Source organism: Cupressus sempervirens, chromosome 6, assembly GCF_028749045.1.
Source record: "Cupressus sempervirens isolate cs-2001-9-10 chromosome 6, ASM2874904v1, whole genome shotgun sequence".
Classification (NCBI taxonomy): Eukaryota; Viridiplantae; Streptophyta; class Pinopsida; order Cupressales; family Cupressaceae; genus Cupressus; species Cupressus sempervirens.
The window spans coordinates 558,421,291-558,445,449 of record NC_143123.1 but is presented as its reverse complement, the minus strand read 5'-3'; the positions used below and the strand labels follow the sequence as shown (position 1 = coordinate 558,445,449).

The 24,159-nt window shown below is 36.3% G+C and overlaps 1 protein-coding gene across 1 annotated transcript in view; it reads right to left on the bottom strand.

Moving 5' to 3' along the window:
* LOC149553481 (amino-terminal region of chorein) overlaps positions 1-24,159 on the bottom strand; it is a 111,831-nt gene that overhangs the window by 80,550 nt on the left and 7,122 nt on the right. The window contains exons 4-5 of the mRNA XM_089788928.1: positions 14,012-14,121; positions 13,801-13,855 (exon numbers count right to left, since the gene is read on the bottom strand). Coding sequence (XP_089645054.1) covers positions 13,801-13,855; positions 14,012-14,121 — 165 coding nt within the window. The remainder of the gene's footprint in view (positions 1-13,800; positions 13,856-14,011; positions 14,122-24,159) is intronic.

Sequence of the window (24,159 nt, the reverse complement as noted above, 5' to 3'; positions counted from 1 at the left end):
GATATATATGTGGAAACCAGTATAGGAGAAAACCACAGAAAATCTGGCTTCTTTGTATGAAAAACTTCGTGTACAAATTACTAGGTATCAACAAACTAGAGGCACCAACCCCTGATTCTACTCGTGAGCATCAACTCACTAGAGACACCAACCTCTCATTCAGTTGAAGGCACCAACACCTCATTCAAACTTCCACCTTAGTAATGTTGCTTATTCAACTAATGATGGAACACCCTTTTGTTTAGACCTTTGCTATGAATCTCTTTCAAATTCTTCCATAAATCAGCTATCAAGTTTTCTTCAAAATCTGCCGTAACATCTTCTTCAAATCTGCAATTAGATTATCACACATCTGTCATAAAGTGATCACAAATTTGTCATATAAATCTGCCATAAAATTCCTTATATCCTTCTCATCAATTCTTTAATTTGGATCATAATTCTGCTTCAAGATCTTCATCTAATTCCTTCTCCTCTCAACCTGTGTATGTACTGATTTGTTTTCATCTTCTACACTGACAACACTCTCTAACTCAGAAATTTATCACCATATATATCCTCATCACTTTATGTTCCTATCACTTTCTTGCTACATTTGCATCCTGATGATGGATCACGTTGTGGGACCCAAAATGTTGATGAGCAAAAATTCTCACACAATCAAACCCAGAAATGATAGCAGCACTATCGTGGATTGTGGAAATCTAATAGATCTAATCTGACATCTTTGCTAATGAAACATTTCTCACACCACGTGGAATAATTAATCATACCATTTAATGATCTAGAAACTGATCGCTTCCTCGCATGTCTTTACATATAGTCAAATGTTGTTTAATATCTTCATCCCTTCTTTTTGTAATTAAATCATTATATTCAAAGTCATTATCCCATCACTACTATTTATGAAGCAATTATTTTGCTATCACAGCTTTTCTTATAATCTTTAACTTAACAAATCGAACCTTTTCATCTTCTCATAGTAATCATTGTTTATTATATAGATGAGGCACTGACTTCTTTGCTCTCACAAACCACTATGGATACAAACAGGTGTCACCTTTTGAAATAAGTAGTTCTATCAACAATTGGTTCACTTCTGTATACCCCGTAGGGGATATTTGAATAACCAAGCACAAGTCCTCCAATCTTCACGTATTCTTTTGTATTGCTCTCTTCCGCACTCATTGCCACTCTGGCCCACAGTAGGTAATGACTCAGACCATAAACTGTTCATCTGTCCTCAAGACTAGTGGTCTGCTATTCTTCTTTATACTCAGGTTAAAGATTAATTGTGTCCAGCATGCATGATCAATCCTTGTGTACTTAGATGCCCAAATGAGGCAACTAAGCCCACAACAATAATCTCTAATGTTGACTGTTGTCGTGAATAAAGTCTCAACGCCAACAAAATGCTCAATTCCTCGGAAATGTGATTAATCCTTTTAGCTCCAACAATAATATATATATAAACCCCATACACTTCACAATAGTTAAGTCCAATCCAATATTTGCCTGATAGAAATAAACTTTATTATTTCACTGAAATCAGTCACTTCAATCATCCAATTGCAAGGATATATTTGTGCACCACATCATAGTTGTCAGTAATATGTCTAGCAATATTAAACAAGGCCCTTCAATAATGCTCTTTATTATTCTCGCAATAAAATATGAATGCTCCCTTTAAACTGAATCAATACTTCATACTGCTATGCAAGTAGGCCCACAAAAAGACGGGTCCCACAATAAATTATCGCTAATTTAAAAAGCTTGGTCATTCTTAATTCATAGCCTACGTTTAATCTTATTTAGCCATTTTAATTCGTAATTTCTTAAACATCTTTTTTTCATTACATTGATCACTCCTTGTGATTATATCTACTCTAGTTGTCATTCTCATGTTGCAAACTCTTTGTGACAATATGTTCAAAGATCTCCAGTTAGTTCATTTTACATCAATGATGACTTCCAGAACTGTATACCGTTGACATCATTAAAAATATTACTAATAATCTCATCCATTCATCAATGTTTAGACAAGTAGATCCTTGATATGATGTTGACATTAATGACAACATTTCCAGCAATATACCATGAGGAGGCATGCATAGAAGGTGACCCCAACACTGTTCCCCTACTTGTAGCTCCCTCAATCTCTGTATCATGGCCGAACACAGCAGCCAGACAGTATAAACATGCATCATATCTTATCCTAACCACATATTTCCTATGTCCATTATATTAAGCCAAATCATAGATAATGAATCTGCAATATATCTATTACACTGTGAAAGATAATCATAAACAGTAATGTTTTCAATTCAGAAGTATGACACAGTATGCATGTGTGTGTGTGAGTGATATAGGCAGTCATGTACAAGTATTACACAGTTTACACATAATTCAGTAAACAGCAGTCACAAATAGATTCACTATGCCATGTATATATACTGGGATACTTCCAATGTCCCTTATTAGGCTTAGTGATTACTGGTTAACCCAATTCTAATATTTATGTCCAAGCCATGGATAAAGATACAACAATTAAATCAAAGTAAAAGAATTATTCATTCATTTAATCCAACTAAGTTATCTATGTATATTTATTGACATCTATACTGACCTTATTACCATTCCAACTTGCAGAAGGAAGGAATGGGTGGTGCCTAGAGACCAAATACAATGGGTTCCCTCAAAGTTTACAGGTGCACATCTGTAACCTTTCTTGGGACTTGCCCTCGAGGATTCCAGGATGCTGACCCTTACTCTGTCTTGGAACTAATGCCATTGCTTCGATTTAGACAAACCCCTCCTTGGACACACCTCTGTCCTTCTCAGATTAAAATAATAGTAAGGCTGAGTTTGATTTTTTGAGTCTCCTACATATTACTCTTTATTTCCTCTCTGATACTTCCCTTACAAGATATATAACATAGGCTAATACTTTCCTAATACTATATATAAATATATATATATATAAATATATATATATATATATATATATATATATATATATATATATATATATATATAATTTCTTACTATTTATTAATTCACATATAATATATATGTCTGAATATTATTATCAAATATCTTAATATCTATTACCAGTCACCTCCATTATATGTATGTGTGTGTGTGTGTGTGTACATGGATTATAAATATATTTATTATAATATTTAATCCTCTTGTCTGATCCTTATGCCTTCCTTATGTTATTTCACTGATTACTCCCTTAATACTGATTTAATCTGTGCTGTTGAATTTCCAGCGATCTCCAAAACTTAATTGATAGAGTGTGATGTTCGATGGAATGATTTCTTATGCCCTTTCTGCTTGCTAACTTGGATATATTTATATCTTGGAATAGGAAACTCATGACCTTCCCAGCAGCATCCCTTCTTAATCGCACCTCTCCTAAATTAATTTTTTTATTACCTTTGACTTAATCCCACACTTTGGTAAAGAATTACTCACTTGCTGTCAGGATTTTGTTTATGGAAAACAATATATATGTAATCGCCGGCTGCCTCAATTACTTCTTTACTGGGTACTATAGATTGTTGTTTTAGTTATTGTTCATTATTAGAGTTGCTGACATTGAGTGTCTTAATTCAATGTCTTTAGCACCTGAAATAAGCTATGCATTTAGTGATCAAGTAAAGTTATGACTAACAAAGCATAACATGTTTCCTTTTAGAACATGTATAACAATTAGAAGGTAAGTTAGACAAACGGATTTGTGTCAGAACTTGTCCCCTCTAATTTGGGATTCTCTTGTAAAGTGTACCGCTGCTAGCATCTTTATACATGTCCTAAATGAAATATATTCTCACAGTAGCATCCAATGATCAACTGAAGTTTAGAAATGACTCTTCATTTATATTTCATAGTTATATCGTATTTTATAATTATGTTTGATTATCATCTTTTGTTATTATTATTATTACATTTTATTTCAGACTAGGGGACATCACAATTCTCATACCAGAAATCGCAGGTTATATAAACAAACTACTATATGTCTTTACTTATTACCAATGTCTGTCTTTAAATTCTTCCTTCGATAATTTTGAGGGAATGTGTCCAACTTTCCTTCTAAATTTTGCCAGATGGAAAAGGGTTGCATTCTAAGAGACATGTCTCCTTAGATCGCATCTCCTCATAACCTGAGTATATTGATTTGACATGCAAATCGTAACTATTTATATTTAAGGGACATTGGTTTAAGCTTTAAGTAATTGCTGTTCTGCACACTTGGTCGAAATTTTTGATGGATATCTTTTAACTGCTGCCCTTATCATTAATTATGGCTCATTGAAAAACTACTAATATGATTAGTATAATCACTAGTTTATGTCCATGCTAATTTATCAACTACCTTTGATAATGCTTAACAGTTGTTGCTGATAACTAGTTCTTAATAGTTGTCAATAACATTAATCTTACTCAATGCTTGTCTGTTGATGAAGAATGGTGGTGATGAGTAGATGCCACCAATCTTTTGCTTTTTGATGTATTTGTTTCACCCCAACTATGGATGTAATATCCACTGCTGTATTTTAGTTAGAAAAAAATTGCACAACACTGAAGGGAATTTCGTCAAACAGTTGGACTATAACCAGCACTGGATAAATTATGTGTTACTGTTCAGCTTCTTACAATCAATTGAAGATTCATACCAAGAATATATCAAACAAGATGATAATGTATTCAATTTAAATGGACCATAAAGCAGTTCACACGTTCATTCAACATGTAATTCATATTAAAGAGAACAAATTTCCACAATCCATTATATTGTATGTATACTTCTGGATTCGATTGTGTTATGATTTTTTCATCAACGTTTCGAATCACACTACGTGATCCATCATCAGGGTGAAGAGGAAGAGAAGCAAAACAAAGTAGGTTAACCTACAGCAAAGATTTTTTCATCAACCTACTTTGTTTTGCTTCTCTTGCTCTTCATCCTAATGATGGATCACGCAGTGTGATTCGAAACGTTGATGAAAAAATCTTAACACAATCAAATCCAGAAGCATATATACAATGTAATTCATATTCCAAAGAACAATCAATGGATTCAGACTATAGTAGAAACTTTGGAATTCAGTCAAGTATAATCAGTAGAAAGGAGTGACCATTACAAGTGGGAATGAGATGGTACAGACCGATTATGGTGAATACCACTGAGATCTTAGAATCCAAAACTAACTGTACCTCTGTCCAAACATTGGACACATCACCCAACTGGAACTGCAGAGAGAACCCATGTGAAGAGGACAACCCGACTGTCTACAGCAACTAGGACTCAGACGTGTCCTTGGAGTGATATCGGACCCACGTGAAAGGCAACCCGTGAGCTAACGTCGAGGAGGTGGTTCAAGATGAACTCTCACTACTCCGGAAACACTGTTATATGCCCTTGCATACAACCTACAGCACTCTATCCAAATGCCCAGCTTCCGCATTACACTTGGTGACCTGTAATCTCCAACGAGAGGTGTTAGCAACAACCCGTGGCTTTTGTACTGGATGTGGGGGTGAGAAGTCTGAGATATCAATGTCGTGTTCCAATCTGAAAACCTGAGACGGATTACTTGCAGGATTTGTGGCGTGTTTCCAATAAGAATCTTAACAGCAATATGCTTGCTCTTAGTTCTCAGTCCAATGCTATCCCACTTAACTGGTAAGATTTAAATGTAGACGCCAGGAATACAAAAGAAGACATTAAATTCTCAACCCTTCATGCAACTTGACTGTACTTACTTTCACTTGCTTTATATTCTCCTTTGTCAATTTCTGCCTGGTGTTGTTTGTTTTCCAAGAGGAAGGATTGGGGTGATGTCCAATTTCCTCAAACAACTCGAGGGATTTCGTCCTCAGAGTTTGTCGGTCACATCAAAGCAACCAAGATTTTCAATATATTTGAGTTCATGAAATCTTGTGTGTAAATCCCAAGGCAAGGTCTCTTTTTATAACCTCGAAGTGAGGGGAAAAGCGTTGGAATAAGAGATGTGAGATAAAACAAAAATTTCGTCCTGTAGTCACTTAAGTCACTTTATAAAGTAAATGACTTTATAAACATAAAGTAACTTTATCCTAGTACTTTTAATTTAATAAATGATGTACTAAAGATAAAATTTCCTGTGTGACTGGTAAGCATCCTGACTATTGATGTCATTAATCTATCCAGATGTGGAGATAGATTAACCCAGCGCCATAACACTAGTATGGAGAAGAGGGCATAACAGTCCTCCCTTCCCGGACTTCCCAAATAGCATCCTCATATGGTAAGTCCTTCCAACGAACTAGATATTCCCTGACAGTCCTATTTCGCAGCTTCCTTTCCCTAGTCTCAATCACCTCAGCCGACACCAAAACAAGCTTACCCTCCTCATCAAGTGGAGGCAAACCCTCTGAAAGAACAATCTACTAGCCAATGGCCTTCTTGAGGCATGAGACATGAAATATGTTGTGGATTTGAATGTCACCCAGCAAATCCAACTTGTAAGCAACCTCTCCCACTCTCTTGGTGATGCAATAAGGTCCATAAAATCTGCACTTAAGTTTTTTTGATCCACTTTTCTTCAAGGAACTCTGTCTATATGCTTGTAGACGAAGGAAAACCCTATCACCCAACTCGAAACTCCACTCAGAACGATAACGATCAGCATATAACTTTTGCTGGTTTTGTGCCTGCCGAATGTTATCCCTGAGAGCTCTGAGGATATCCTGCTGATCCAAAATCCAATCTTTGGCCAAGGGCCCCCTGTTGTCCTGCAAGGCTAAATCAATGAAAGATAGGGGCTCGTAACCATAAAGAGTGCGGAAAGGAGTCATCCGAATAAACATATGATATGTGGAGTTGTAGCAATACTCCCCCAAATACAGCCACTTAAACCATGCTCTTTGCTGACCTGCAATGTAATTTCTCAAATAACCTTCCGCCCATTTATTCACTATTTCAGTTTGACCTTTCGTCTATCGGTGATAGCTAGTACTGGGAGTTAACTCTATACCTGTCAATCTACAAATCTCCTACCAAAAGGTGCTGAGAAACCTGTTGTCCCTGTCACTCACAATAGTCCTGGGTAATCCATGGAGACGAAAAACCTCTCGAAAAAACAACTCAGCCACCTGAGAGGCTCACCAATCCGTGGCAATAGCAAAGAAGTGCGCAAACTTAGTCAATTTGTCCACCACCACAAAAATGCAATCTCTACCCTGGGCCCTAGGTAACCCTGTGATAAAATCCATGAATATACTCTCCCACCTTTGAGCTAGAATAGGGAGAGGCTGAAGTAACCTTGCAGGAAAGCCCTGTTCTGACTTGTTCTATTGACAAGTTTGACACTCCCTAACATGTTGCAATACATCATCCTTTAGCCCCTTCCAAGAGAATCTCTCCCTAATCTACCTATAGGTTTTAAAAAAACCTAGGTGCCTGCATCATCTAAGGTGTGCATAATATCCCTTTTTAGTTTAGATTCAGGTTCTAGGTAGATTTTATTCTTGTACCATATAACATCATTCATTACCTTGTACCGATCATCCTGAAGTATACCATCCATAATCTGACATGCACGAGCTTTTTAGAATACTCCACAAACAATTGGGACCTCCGGTCTGCTAAAATCTCGAAAATGGCGCAACACTCTAGCACTGGGGATCTTCCGGAAAGTGCATCAGCAACTATATTATTTTTCCCTCTGACATACTCAACGTCAACATTGTATGCTTGGACCTTACTGAGCCATTTCTGTTGTCTTTCATTCAACTCCTTTTGTTCTAGGAAGTAACGTAAGCTGTTATGATCGATCTTCACTGTAAATTTACTTCCCACCAAGTATTGTCTAAACTTGGCTAAGGCATGCATTATGGCCAGCATCTCCTTATCATAAGTAGACTATAGTAATTCGCTGCCCCTAAGTTTCCTGCTTTCAAAAGCTATGGGATGACGATCCTGCATCAAAACTGCCTCGATTCCACTTCCTGAAGTGTCACACTCCAAAACAAAGGGTCTAGAAAAATCAGGAAGTGCTAGAGCTGGACATGTACTCATTACCTGTTTCAGTCTTTCAAAGGCTGCATCTGAATCCTCTGTCCATTTAAATGCCCCTTTCCATGTCAGATCGGTAAGGGGTGCCGCTACCTAGGAAAAACCATTGGCAAATCACCAGTAATAGGAACAAAGGCCAAGGAAACCCTGCAACTTAGATACATCTCTGGGTGGTGGCCAATCCAGGATTTGCCTGTATCTTCTCCTGATGCACCTTAACTCCCTCGACACCAATCACATGACCCAAATAGAGGATCTCAGTTAACCCAAATTCGACTTAGACTCTTTTGCGAATAAAAAAGTGTTCTTCCATGAGGCTAAGGATCTTATCTAAGTGCTACAAATGTTTTTCCCAAGTCCTGCTAAAGATTAATATGTCATCAAAGAAAACCAACACACTCTTCCATAGTTGCTTTTTGCAGATATGGTTCATGCATGACTGAAAAGTGGTTGGTGCATTAGTGAGCCCAAATGGCATCACTAAAAACTCATAGTGTCCTTAGTGGCATCTGAAAGCTATCTTATGCACATCCTCCTCTCGGACTCATATCTGATGGTATCCTGATCGAAGATCTATATTTGAGAAATAAACAGCTCCATGGAGCTCATCCAGTAACTCATCAATGCGGGGAATCAGATACCTATTTTTAATGGTTCTCTTATTAAGGGTGCAGTAATCTATACACATCCTAAGGGTGTCATCCTTCTTAACCAACACCACTGAAGAGGCAAAGGGACTGGAACTGGGTCTAATATGACGCATATCTAGAAGTTCCTTAATCGTCTTCTTTATCTCTTCCTTGTAATGCTTGGGGTGACGATAAGGAGTGGTAATGACGGGTTTGGCGCCCTCCTCTAGCATAACGATACACTCAAACCCTCTATCTGGTGGAATATCTGGGGTCAAATCCTCAAATACCCTCCTGTGCTTGTCTAGGACCGTCTGAATGTCACAATGGTATTGATGTCCCATATCCTGTGTCTCATTGGAAGAGATGAAGCACTGTGTCGCCCATTCTATATCATTGTGCCTCAAAATGGCTTCCATCCTGTGAGTTGTTATTAACCTGGGTCCACTATCTAGTATGGCTTTTAGGACTACTAACCGATCACCCTGTGAGAATTCCAACTGCATGGTCTCATGATCAAATGTGTACCTGCAGAGAGTCCTTAACCGCTGTCTACCCAGAATGGCATCCAACCCATCCAAATCAACAACATAGAAGTCAATCTCTAAAAGATAATCATCAAACTATATCTGAAGACTGGGTAATTTCTCTGTGCAACTCAAAACCTCACCACCGACTATCTTCACTTCGAAACCGGGTATGTCAATTGTCTGCAATCCTCTCTTAGATACCATCTGTGTGCTACTGAAATTATGGGATGCTCCTGTATCCAAAAGACAAACAATGCGATGTCCCCTAACCACACCCTTTACTCTAAAAGGATGACATTCCAGATCACTAGAAAGAGTGGCTATAACAGGTGGTTGTTCCGTAGTGGCCTTCTTCTTTTTATCTTTAAGGGGTTGCTCCTCAACTTCTTGCTCCTCGTTGTCCTCAACATCATCACCTTCCGTTTGCTCTCCATCCTCGAAAAGAACCTCAACATAGTGAATCTTGCCTTTACCAAGGCATCTGTGATCGGGGGTCCAAGGTTCCCTACAAGTGAAGCACAATTTCTTCCTCCTGAGTTCATTACGTGTCTCAAAATCCAATCTGGGAGGATTTGATTTTTGCTGGTTTTTGTTTCCTTGGGTCAATGTAGACCCTCTATAGGGTTTCTTCGGAAGCTACAATAGTGATGAAGGTGAATCCAAATCATGGGTGATCTTAATCACATCATCCAAAGTGTTCGGTTTAAGTATCTTAGCCAAACCCCTAAATTTGTCCTATAACCCCTTTGTGAATAACATCACCTTGCACTACTCTAACATATCTGGCACCATCACTGATATACGCTGCAACTCATCAATGAACATATTCAAATCCCACTCTGTCATAACTGAGCCAAATCTCTGTAATAGACTTCAATATCTTTCCTATCAAAGCGAGTAATCAGCTTGGAGCTGAAAACCTCGTATGAAGTTATGAGGCCATGATCCTGGGTGACTAATCTGTGGTGCCACCAATCATACGCTGCTCCCTCAAGGTGCATTGTTGCAAATCTGATGGCTTCTGCTTTTGCCATGGGCTTAAGTGTCAAATAGGAATCAAGCTTGTGAATCCAAGCTCTAGAGGATTTGACTGCTGCCATCAAAGATGGGGAGAGTTAACTTGTTCATAGCATGTTTTAGGTCCCTGTTTGGTGCCCTCGGTCTCAGGTCCTACTACTGTCTATCAGCCTCCCTTTTATGATTTAGGTACTAGACAAAGGTCAGATTTTGTTTAATTGGGTCCAGAAACAAATCCCATTCATCAAACATTGCCATAACATTGTCCGATAATAAATTTGGTGCTGCTGGTGGTACTGTTTCTTCTACATTAAAAACTGGCATTAAGGGCCTGCCAGTGTTACGTGTGAGAGCTCTAACAGCTCGAGGAGATCTAGCTACACTACCACCTCCACTATGATGGCTTGGAACTCTTCTATGGATCGGGGCCAACTACTGCATAGTACCTGCTAGTTGTTGAAGAGCATTTGCAATGTTGTTCTGTCCATCTCTAATAGCTCGCAATGTTTTCCTTACTTTACGTTCCTGTTCCGTCTCATTGTGTGTCATTTGAACGTTGTTTTCCAATTCAGCCTATCCTGAATGATCAACCTGTTGAGTAATATCAGTTTGTTCACCTGTTCCAAATATTACTTCCTCATCCACTATAAAACCATCTTCAATCTCAATGTGATTTCAAGAACCTACTTGCTCCGGCTGTAGATAACTGAATTTGTGTTGTCTTTTACTCATTCCCGGCTATCATTTTTGGATAAAAAATAGGTCTGCAAAATTTCAGTTATTTCCCACAAGATTGCAGGACTTGTGGCTCTGATACCTCTGTAATATCCACTGCTATATTTGAGTTAGAAAAAAATTGCACAACAATGAAGGGAATTTCGTCAAACAGTTGAACTATAACCAGCACTGGATAAATTATGCGTTAGTGTTCAGCTTCTTACGATCAATTGAAGATTCATACCCAGAATATATCAAACAAGATGATAATGTATTCAATTTAAATGGATCATAAAGCAATTCACTCATTCATTCAACATGTAATTCATATTCCAAAGAACAATCAATGGATTCAGACTACAGTAGAAACTTTGGTAGTTAGTCAAGTATAATCAATAGAAAGAAGTGACCATTACAAGTGGGAATGAGATGTTATAGACCGATTATGGTGAATACCACTGAGATCTTAGAATCCACAACTAACTGTACCTCTATCCAAACGTTAGAAACACCACTCGACTGGAACTGCAGAAAGAACCCGTGTGAAGAGGACAACCCGACTGTCTGCAACAATTGGGACTCGAACATGTCCTTGGAATCATACCTGAACCACGTGAAAGGCAACCCGTGAGCTGACGTCGAGGAGGTGGTTCAGGATGAACTCTCACTACTCCGGAAACACTGTTATTTGCCCTTGCGTACAACCTACAGCACTCTGTCCAAATGCCCAGCTCCAACATTAAACTTGGTGACCTGTAATCTCCAACATGAGGTGTTAGCAACAGCCCACGGCTTCTGTACTGGATGTGGAGGTGAGAACTCTGAGATATCAATATCATGTTCCAATCTGAAAACCCGAGACGGATTACTTGCAGGATTTGTGGCATGTTTCCAATAATAATTGTAACGGCACTATGCTTGTCGTTAGTTCTTAGTCCAATGCTATCCCACTTAACTGGTAAGATTTAAATGCAGACGCTAGGAATACAAAAGAAGACATTAAATTCTCAACCCTTCATGCAACTTGATTGTACTTACTTTCACTTGCTTCATATTCTCCTTTGTCAATTTCTCCTAGTGTTGTTTGTTTTCCAAGAGAAAGGATTGGGGTGACGTCCAATTTCCTCAAACTCGAGGGATTTTGTCCTCAGAGTTTGCCAGTCACATCAAAGCAACCAGAATTTTCAGTGTATTTGAGTTCATGAAATCTTGTGTGTAAATCCCACGGCAAGTCTCTTTTATAACCACGAAATGAGGGGAAGAGCATTGGAATAGGAGATGTGGGATAACACAACAATTTCGTCCTGTAGTAACTTAAGTCACTTTATAAAGTAAATGACTTTATAAACATAAAGTAACTTTATCCTGGCACTTTTAATTTAATAAATCATGTACTAAAGATAAAATTTCTTGTGTGACTGGTAAGCATCATGACTATTGATGTCGTTAATCTATCCGGATGTGGAGATAGATAAACCCGGCGTCATAACACTAGTATGGAGAAGCAAACATGACAATGGAATTGTTGCCTCTAGGAAATTGCTGTTGTTGAAAATGCTGATTGTAATATTTGGTCTTTCTGCAGAAAAATCATGAAGTATTCTATCTTAGACAATTTTCTCAGAGCATCGATATTCATATCATGCTGGGTCGTTTCTTTTGTAGCTAGGGTTCCCAACAAGAGCTATGACAAGTGTGATCCAAATTTTGGTGAAGATGTTTGGATTGAGAATGTTCCAAAATCAAGCACATGCTACAGGATTACTTGCACCAAGGTGTATTTAAAATATGAGGTAAATAACACAATGGAACAATGAACAAATTGACTTTAATCCAATTACAATATGAGTAAGCCAATAAATGTATATCAAAGAAATAATGAAGAAACAATATAACAAATCAGCAACATGCAAAAAGTTAGAATCAATATACATGGAGAAACTCTCATGGAAAAACACTATGCCCAAAGATGCCGAAACTCGTAAAAGATGAAATATAATAGTGCAGTCCACTTATCGCTTTAACAGTCATCCACTTACATTAGAATCACTACAAATAAACATTACAATCTACCATACCATGCCTCCAATATATAGGAAAATGAATACAGGGAAGCATCAAGTGGTGTCAAAAGTCATGAGTCAAAGCCATGGTGAATTTTTATTTATGTTTTACCTTGACATTTTGTGCAGCCTGCCAATCTATACAATGCTCTCATGATCTGTTCATATTTTGACATTGACACCAGGTCTCCAATTGGAACATATTTTAAGACATTAATTAGTTAAGTAGATCTGAATTGATTCATAACTACTGTGCACATATGTATGAATACATAAAAGCTTTAACATAAGATGATTTTTTATATACAAATAATTAAACATAATGTGGAAAAATAATGGTAAAACAATACACCAGCAATCTACAACTTGTCATCCATCAGTGCTTGGTTGATTAAGGAGTCTGCTAAACAAAGGCATGCAATTGCAGCATATAATAACATGAAAGCAATGTTCAGTTCAGAGTTGATCCATGAGTGCATTATAAGATCTTAAAATGGCATGCTATACTCAGAAACAGTGTGCATCAGAAGACTGACTACAGCTATGCTGCTATAGAGTAAGTCAAATTCACGAGAAGTCAGATTTAAAATAAAAAATGTGTACCATGTCAGAAGATATTCCAGCGACCCCTATTCTTAATTTTTTATTTGTAAAATACGAACTTTCATTGATTAAAGGTTAAGGAAGCTAACTGATACAATTTCTTTATAGTGTCAAAATACTGGTCCAAACAAGCAAAAAGTAAGATGAAGAGATAAGTTCAAAGTGAAACATACTTTATCAGCAAATCCATATCCACTACTCTTTGTTGTGCTTGATGGTAGCTGAGTACTGCAAGATAGGCAAGAGTAAGTTCACAAGTATTAATAACATTATTCAGTTCCTATAAAATACAATTTAAGGGAAACAAGATTTATATGAAACACAATTTACTATTTAAACGGGAGGAAGATATATTGGTGACCAGCAAAATTGCTGACAAGCTACCTGCATTGTGTTGTGTCTGTCTCAAATCCCAACTTCTCTGCAAGCACTAGATCCAATCTGTTGATTTGCACAACAACTGGCTCTATTTGTACATTTGAAACTGATGGAATCTGAAATATTCGCACAAAATTATTAATTAATCATTGTAAAGCCTGACATCATTTGACATGATCAGCAAGCATAAAGTGTCAACCACTCACGCCTGACAAGCAGTATTCACATTATTTGGAATACTAATCTTTGAAGTATTTTAATATTGAGAAAAAATGAAATCCTGGGAGTATGTTCTCAATATGTGACTTGAAAAGCGAAAAAAAAAAAAGAAAAAAAAGTAATCTTAACCTCTTAAAAAATGATGGAATTGCCCATATATGACTATAAATTTATACAATTTGCCCAGCATCCAGATAGAAGGCAACAAAAAATGGAAACACCTGCCACATAGTATGCATGCCTCTCCCAGAAAATACAGTTGAAGGCCACAAAATAGGATAATATAGAGAAAGCTAAAAAAATTGATGGAAGACCCAAAAATGGCCAAAGCTACTTTTACAGCCTTTCCCAATTATCTAAGTTGCTCTTTATTTTTCATATATATTACTTATGACTAATCCACATGCTCAATCTGTTAAAAGCTTTAAACTTTAAACACCCTGCCCCTGCACATTGGATGCAGATATGTCCGCATCAGTGCGATGGGATGTGCACAGGGTGCACACTTAGCTCTGTGGGTGTGCAACAGTGCATCCTCAGCCCATCCAAGTGGCAAAGTCACAAAAGTGACTTAAAACACACTGAAAAGGTTTTTTTTCTTCTTCTTTTTTCGGTCAAAACCCTAAAAAGGCCCTTTAAGAGACCATTCAACCTAGAAACATATCATTTAGTTTGCTCTTTTGCTCTTGAGCCTCCACTCATTTTGTCTCCATTTTGGCATTTTGAAGGGCAGATGGTTTTCCCAGAGAATCATTCATGAAGTTGCATATAGCTTCCACAAAGGAAATTTAAGCATCTAAGGTACGCATTTAACCCTATTCTTCAGTCTTTTGACAAAAGAAATAAGTTTTTTCCTTTTTTTTATGTTTTAGGGAAAAAAAGGAACAAGTTTAACTCATTGTTGTAATGTATTTGCATCTTGATTTTGCACTTATATGCTTGCATTTATTAATTTTTCCAAATTTAAAATTATGTTATTTCTTATAATGCAACAGATGATGTTTGATTGATCAATTTTATATTATGTATCTTCTTGTACTCAAAATAAAAGATTGAAATAGTCAACTGGGGAACGCCCTTTTTAATTATGTAATATAGGACTATAGTCCCAAGCAAGACTGAAGGTTTTCTTCTCCATTCTTTCCTACCAGTGCTTGTTTGAACAGAGTTACTTTATTGTATTTTTATTATTATTAATATAATCAAGGCCTTGGCCGTTTACTGATTAAAAAAAAATGCAACAAATGATGATTTTTTTAATAATCTTTTCGAGTTATGGCAGCTGAAAATGCAATAGATGATGATTTTTTTATAATCCTTTTGATGATTAATAAACCACACTGAAATAGAAGACAATTACTATTTCTTATTTTCAATTTTGTAATTGTAATGATTTTCATTCAAATCGTGATCCTAAACATATATGGTATGGCATATATGATGACTTAATATTGAATATTTGAACTATCAATTGGCATTTAATGTTTATCTTTGGTATATGCCATTGATCAATGATGAATTATCATACTATCAATTGAACTAGTTTTACACATGCATGCGCGTTCCCAAACCCCAAAAAAAATTGCCCTTGCCTAGGTACCAGGTTCTCATACCCATAACCAAACCGGCAACAAAGATTTAGACCATAAGATCAACACTCAATCTCATGTACTTGGACTAAACATGAGACTTTATAACTTTCAAATAAAAAAACATATTAACATTCTATATAATAGCCCATCATGCACTAAACAAGATTCGCGAATGGAATCGCATTGGCCATCATCACCAAATGCAAATCAAGTCCCGCCTTTCTTTATGAAATTGCCTAGAATATATTAACACCTTTCAGCTTCCTAAATGTCATAGTGCAATTAATACTCAGTTTCAGGTGCAACGCATGGGCATTCTTATTAGCTTGATGAAGCATTTGAACCATCAATTGATTCATATCACCTAAAAGAAGCAATTGCAAAGGGTGACAAACAAGTTAAGATTCAACACAGGATATCAAAAACAAGCATCTAAATCACTAACCTAGAGTATAAAAAATAAGCATGTGAAACTCTAATCTACAATCTAGAGTTAATCAAAAGGTTGAATATCTCCACAAATAACTCACTTATCCTCTACTATGATTAGGAAGTAATGTAATGTCCCCTTTTCCATGAGTGTCAACTTTCAAAGGACTACCCTATTTCTTGACCATCATAGGCTAATGGAGTTGATCTAGGGGTCTAGTTGGCAGAGCCCGAGGCCAATTCCTACTCCAGAGGTCAGGGATATTAAGGATTGCTCTTCATTTGAGTCAGATTGGCCCACTTACTATTTATAGTAAGTGCCTCTATTTTGGGAAAGTCGGAGTTTCTATCTTTAGCAAAGGCATCTGGACAGTCTGGTAGCAGTGTGGAGTTATGGTGACATTGATAGAGTTTCCAATTGGGGACTTACTATCTGTAGCAAGTCAATTGGCTCAGTCTCGTATACATACTATTTATAGTAAGTCATATATCCAACATTTTTGTATTTGGCAGGAACGCGGATCAACCTCAGTTGCAGTGATGACCTTTGGCACCTTTGTTGAACAAGTATTGAGGGATTTACTAATTATGGTAAGTTTGGGATTAATGGAGATGGAACCTTACTATTTTCTGTAAGGCAGTTGGATGTGTAGTGGATGCAGTGGTTGACTCCACGATCCTAACAAAATTGAGGAATAATGAGTATATTTGGAGTTATGACATTTTAATTATTAACAAAGTAAAGTGCACATCATTAAATGTTACCTGACTTTATTATTAAAAGAGTTATTTAATGATCATAAAGTCAAATAATAAAGTACATATGAGGGATAATGTAAAGTTTCCATTTAAAGGGAGGTCTAAGTATTTATTAAAATATACTTCATGTTATTTTGTTGTGCACCAAATGGAGGCAAATATAAGTAAATATTATATTTTAAGTACATCAGATCAAGTGCAACAAAAGATAAATAATTTATAGTCAAAAGAAGTGTATTGAAGGAGCCATGATTGATTTCTTCTTGTGAATTATGAAAAGCCAATAGATGAGAGAAATAGGATTCTTTCTACAACTTATGCATTTTCTTTTGTTTGTGTGGAGAAGAAATTAAAACGAAGGTTTTAGATTTCGAACAATTCTTCCAAGTAATTACAGCATAGTGAATTGGTGAAATGTGAATTGAATTGTGCAATTAGAATGACTTCAACTAGGAGTCATCATTGAGCTTGCTTGTATGAAATTGGTGTGGAATTAATTTAGATTTGTGCTGTTTATCAGCAGCAGCAGGATCTAGCTTCTTAAGGCAAGGACTAATCATTCCTAATGGTTGCCTATTCATAGTATTAGCAGCCACAACTGACATATATCAGCCACGTGAGATATGAAGGGTTTGTGAGTGTTTATAAAAGGCACATTTTTGGCGTGGGAATCTTGCTTGCGCAAATTTGAAAGTGAATATCCTCATAACTCTACAAGGGGTTTGAAGTGCTTATTACTAAAGCTTGTTTAATCACCTAATGATATAGGTGTGAGCTGCTTGAAGGTTTATCGACTAAAGTTTCTGCTATTTCATCATTAGATTCTTTGATGCATTTTGCATTATTATATCTATTGGCATATGGTGTTGCTGTAGATGCACATTCATATCAAAATTTGTAATCGCATTTGGAATGTGACACATAACAACTTATACTTGGTTTAGCAATTGGATGAAGGCAATATAAGATTGCATGCCATTTGTTTCTCAAAATGCTTAATTGTGGTAAGTGACAAATTTGCATAGAGATTTGCATTTGGGAATAGAAAGGATGCACGGCAGGTGTTTGTGAAAATGTCCATTAGTTGTAGGTGCACATTTTACATGCAGAAATCATATGTATGCATTCAAAAAGACAGAAAGGATTGTAATTTTGTTTTTTTATCTAGATATATTAGTCATCACCTACACGCATTTAAACTTCATCTGAAATCCTTCCAAGCAAGCAAAAACAATCTGAAAAAAGACAGAAAGATAGAGATTTCACGACAAGTGTTTGAAAAGAAAATCTTGAGATTTAAAATGCACCAGGAATAGCAAGGGATATTATAGAGGTGAAGTTAGAACCTATTGGGGTTCTTATAGATACATTGTGAAGCCAAGCTCCCTCATACAACATGTAAAATAGAGGACAAGTTCCACCTATAAATGAACAAAATGAAAGCGGTAAAGCCCTAAGAAGATTTAAGACCGCACGTTCCCCACTAAAGATGTCCCCAAAAATTTAAGTAATTACTTGATAAATAAATATTGTATTAAAAAAATTCATAAATTGCTTTAAAGTTTTATCGTTTGTAATCTTTAACAATATCTTATTTTGCCCTTTCTTGCTTGATGGGTTTAACATAGCTATTCCAAGAAGTCATTTCCTTAGTAGTAACCATAGTTGAAAACCTCAAACTCAACAGCCCAAAATTTTGACTAAGACAATTCAATAAAATCTTGGTGGAAGCTCACTAAAAAAAGAGAAAGAACTAAAGTTAAAGCATTTAGAGAACATTTAAGTCCACTTTGAGCATCAATTTATCATATAATTCAAAATTAGCATGTCCTATGACCCTCAAACACTTAAAATTTTGAAATTTCAGTTCCAAAAATTATACTTATGACTACAAAGTTAAGAATTGTTGAACTCTTGAAAAAGGACATATGTCATAAATAGCCGAATACAATCTACATCCTATTTTCCCCCTCAATTTTGACCTTCAAAGGCCTTCCTACCACGCATCTTAAGCTCAAATAAAAGATGTGGAGGAAGAAATGGGCAAATTAAAAGTGAAACAGAATCAAGTTTTCAAGCTCCGGTTTTTTTTCCATGCAAGTGAGCTCAAGCGTGGGACTCACGAGTTTCATCCAATACTTACCAATTTTTGCACCAAAAATGATCATTATTCAGCTAGCTCTCAGCCTATTAGTCATATTATAATGTCCCTTTTTTCAGTTCTCAAGTAACACAAGTGATGTTTGCAGTCTAGGTTGATTTAATTAGGATAATATCTTCTAAGATATAATGTTTCATTTTAATGGTTATCAAGTCATTTTTAGTCTGTATAGAAAAGTTTAATATTTTGTCTTTTGTCAACATCTGTTTCTTTTAGAAATGTCTTTGTAAATCTATATAAGGAACGTTTGTTCCTCTATTTAATATAGCAAGATCATCCCATCATTTTGCCATCTAGCCAGTGCAACATGGTATCAGAGCTTAGGAAAAAAATCAAAAAAATTAAGAATTTCATTATGAAATCTTATGTTCTGTAATTTTTTTTATGAAATAAATCCCTCAAGTCCGTTTTTTGTAGACCTGTCTAGAATTTTTGTTCATAAATCGATTTGCAGCATTTTAGGTTGTTCTACCTCCATTCACCCTGTCTATAGTTGTCTGCAACTCAAGCGGCCATTTGTACTTGCAGCTTCGTCTGAAGCTTATTTGCAATTTTTTTGACTTTTTTGTAGCCAGCTATGGTTTCATTCAAAACTCTCTTTTTTCCTGTTGTTTTGAAAAAGTAAGCAAATTCTTCATTTATTTTAAGATCTCAAATGGGTTGTCATCAAAAAAATTTGGGTACCTCAGTTTATGTGCCCTGAATTCCGTGTTGTCAAAATTTCATTATGATTTTAGATACCTTCTAAGTCTTTGGACATCTCTTTTGGGTCTTCTTCAAATTTTCCAAGTCAGCCGAAGTATTTTCTCAAAATTCGTTCTCGTTCAGTTTTGATCAATGTTTTCCTCAAAAATCGCATTCAGTCATCTCTAATCTGCATTATTCACATAAATTTTGTTTTCTGAGTTTGTCACTTTTTCCCTCAAAATCATTCTTTGGGTTTTATAATACGCAAAGTTGTGGGCGATTCAGGGTTTTTACCGTCTTTTCAAAGGAAAAAAATTATGCTTTGAAAAACTTCAATTTCTAGGTTTTTCAGTTTTTATCAAAAAGCCATGGCTTTTTGCAGTTTGTTCTCAGTCGTAGTACTCTTCTGCAAAAGTTCTTGGTCTCTAACATTTTGCAAATCCAAGGAGGGTCTCAGCCACTACAGAATGTTTTGACGTCCATACAATGACATTAAGGGAGGGTATTAATATAATATTATCTAAGATATAGTGTTTCTTTAATGGTCATCTCGTTGTATTTAGTCTCTATAGGAAAGTTTACTATTCTATCTTCTGTCAACATTTTTTTTTTACAAACATCTCTGTAAATCTATATAAGGAATGCTCGTTCCTCTGTTCAATATAACAAGATCATCCCATTGTTCTATCATCTGCCCTATGTAAAAGGTTTCAGCAAGATCAAAGGTGTGTTTAAATGTCACCAGTATTCAAACAGATTAATGGAGTTGAACAACACTTTTCGGAGTGATATCAAACAAGTTGTGCAAGATTTACAATTTTTAGTTACTGAGTTATTATTTTAGTAAGTCTCAACTTGGACCCCAATTAGTCAACTAGGAGTTTTGGCTAACTTACTATTTAAGCGGTTGCTATTTTCAGCGATTACTATTTTTAGCAATTATTATTCATAGTAAAAAATATTTTAGGCAATCGATCTTAGCTTTGGTCTCCTTCCAACTTCAGCATTCAATATCTTTTATTTTAAAGCATTAAATAGTTACGACTATTTTTAAGACGTACTAATTTAGCACTTGGCCATCGCCTCGATTCCTCTTCAATTTAGTGCAATGAGTCTCAATTTCTTCTTCAATTTAGGGAAATGAGTTTCAAATTGACTTGGTGAGTTATTGTTTTGATAAGAGATTTATTCTATTTCATTCACTAAGTCCTAAAAAGTTTGTTTCTGAAAAATGGCAAAAAATGGTTTTACACAGAGCAACAAAAATGCAAATAACACTTTCCCAAAAAATATTGAAAAGGCAACAACTATTTTGAGAAAAAGATATTGAAGAAGAAAAAAGTGTTTTTTGAAAAAGCAACAAGAAGCAAAACATTTATTTCCCTTAAATAGCTCTCAAACATTATAAAAGGAAGATCGGGACTCACGTTTGGGATATTGACTACTGTGAAAATAATTTGATGCTACTCGAATGTGCTCAAGGAGTTCATTTATAGCTTGGATGAAAACCCTCTTCTTGTCTTTTTGGTTTCAGTGGTGAGAGCCACCCTAGCTAGTTGGTGTTTATGGTTCAAGATTTACAATGACTTTGGCATTGTAGATGATTTTGAGTTTGAAAAAGATGGCATTCTTTACACTATTTTAGTGTTAGGTATGGTTTTGTTGTGTGTGGCATTTCCCTTTGAAGTGTTGTTCAAGATTGGTAGAGTTTTGTAGCTTTTCTAATGTTGGTGTGCTTTTCTTAGAATAAAGAAAATCAGATTTATGTTCATAACTCAGTGGTTGACAAGGATATTGTTTCAATGCACTCCACATTGCTCGTCGCCATTTTCTGGCGCTCATACATTGGACTTAGTGGAATTGAATTATCTAGTCAAATCGCCCTCTTGTCAGGCACCATTCTTCCTTGCTAGCACGTTGTAATGTCCCCATTTTTAATTTAATTAATTAATTAAGTGGTCCCAAAAATAAAATAAAAAGGGCTTCTTTAATTAATTAATAAAATTATAAAATAAAGAGGGACAAAATAATAATATAATAATTCAATTGTGTATGGCCCCGAAATTAATTTAATCATCTCTTGAGCACATTTTTGCTTTATTGTCCATAGGTGTTGGTTGTATTGGCACTTTTTATAAACCCTCGGGAGTTTTCATGAAGGGGTATTTAATACCAGCCCGTAGGTTGTTGTAGGTATGCGATTCAGATATTTTATTTCGTGAATTCCAATTGGAGCTCTTGGCTGCCACTACAGAGGTGAAAGATCCTCCCAATTTGGTTCTTGCATTTTTTGTGGTTCATAGTCACCCTAGTTTGTCGTTGGAAATATTGCATCAGATATTTCACTTTGTATTTCGTTGTCAAATTTGTGAAGTCTTCCTGCTAAGACAATTTTGTGCATTTGGATATAATATGGGAATAGAAGTCTCCAATTTGTAGCATTTCATACACTTCAGCAAACTGTCATAACTATCATACAGGCCTGGTACGGAGCTAGTGCAGAGGTAGTGCAGGTGTATCAAGTCATTGTTGAAGGCGAAGGAGTCCTACGAAGTTGACACTAATCGCCATACAACTGAGGAGGCCTTAAGGTCATTACAGTGATATCAAAGTTGGTGATCTTGCTAGCCTGTTAGGATGACTGGAAGATTTTGGGATTTGCATCACACTACGGCGCCCAATAGAGATGGACAATGGTGGTTGAATGTGTTACAAAAGATTGGCAAAGAGCTCAATGATGGATTTGATATTCCATTAGATATATTAAAAGTATATTTGTGTAAGGTGGACCAATAACCTTCACAATTTATATAGAGGATCCTTTCTTTAATTAAGGATGTCTTAAGCTAACCCAGGTTATTGAGACACCATGATAAGGAAATCAAGTTGGCAATTGTAGCATATCTAAGTGAGATCTTGAGAATCTTAGCTCCTAGAGAATCGTATGAAGATGACACCCTGACAAAGGTATTGCACTTGATTATAGACAGCTTTCAAAGTCTTGATGACATCAGTGGTGATCCTTTTGGCAGGAGATTTACAATATTGGAGAATTGTGCCAATGTCAAAGTAACCTCTTAGATCTAGAGTAGCAAGACTTTATCCATGATATACTACATCATTTCTTAGTCACAGTCAAGTAATATCATGATACTAAGATTGCGGTTGCTATGGAAAGCCTTATAATTTCATACATTGATGAAATGGAGGAAATATCCCAACCTATCATAGTCATGCTATCTAGAATGTGTTCCTTCTATTGCAGATTGTAAATTGGTCACTAGTGTATCCAAGCATTGTGAAGAGAAACTAATGTCTCATTTGCACAAGTGGGAGAAGGTAGGCAAAGGCACTAAGAATGGTGCACTACATGAGGAGGAGGATGACATAATCACAGGATCACTCGAGTCACATAAGGATTGCTAGATTTTGCTACTGCACAAATCTGTGGAGAAAACCTAAGCCTACATGACAAAAGCAAAGGTTGACGCAAATACTTGCATGGAACTTTTCTAGAAGACAACATTGAGCAATCAGCTGCATGGAAAATAGACACTACCACTGATCTTTTTTATGGGCATGACTGCAAGAAGACTTTGGATCAGAGCTCCAATGCGTTTTATGATTGGCTTTCATTGGATGTTGATTACTCTAGGCATGGCCATGTTTACATCAAATAGGAGCAACGGAAGCTTGATGGAGAGTTACTCTTCACTAGTACGATGGCAATGCCAAGTGATACGGGTACAATGGTTGTGTCAACTAGCATGGTACCAGTGCCAACAGCAGCAATAATTGGTACAAGTATGATGGGAATGCCAACTCGTATGATGGCACTGTCAAATGGCATTGTGGGAGGCTATTTGGCATGGTGGCAATGTTGACTAGTACCATGGCATCATAGATTAATACAGTGACAGTGGTAGAGATTCATGCATTCGGTCAAAGCATTGGAGCCATGTTGATGTCAAACCATTCTCATGGAAGCGGCAAGATTTACATAAACTATAAGATTCCAGAAGAGATTGGTGTGCATGATGGCATGAAGGTTTTAAGATTGGAGCACCATAGTGTTTTATGATTGGCTTCCATTGGATCCTAGTACCTTTGAACATAGCAATGTTATCAAAGTGGTGCAGCGGAAGGTTCATGACAATTTATTCATCTCACCTACATCCAAGTGCGCACATGTGATCTTGAAATTGCATAGAGATTTCAATAGATATTGTTACTAACACATGTGCTTGGTTTGGGATCTTGGGGCGGATTACTTGAGGGCAAGCAATCTTTGGGTGGCGAGGATTTGT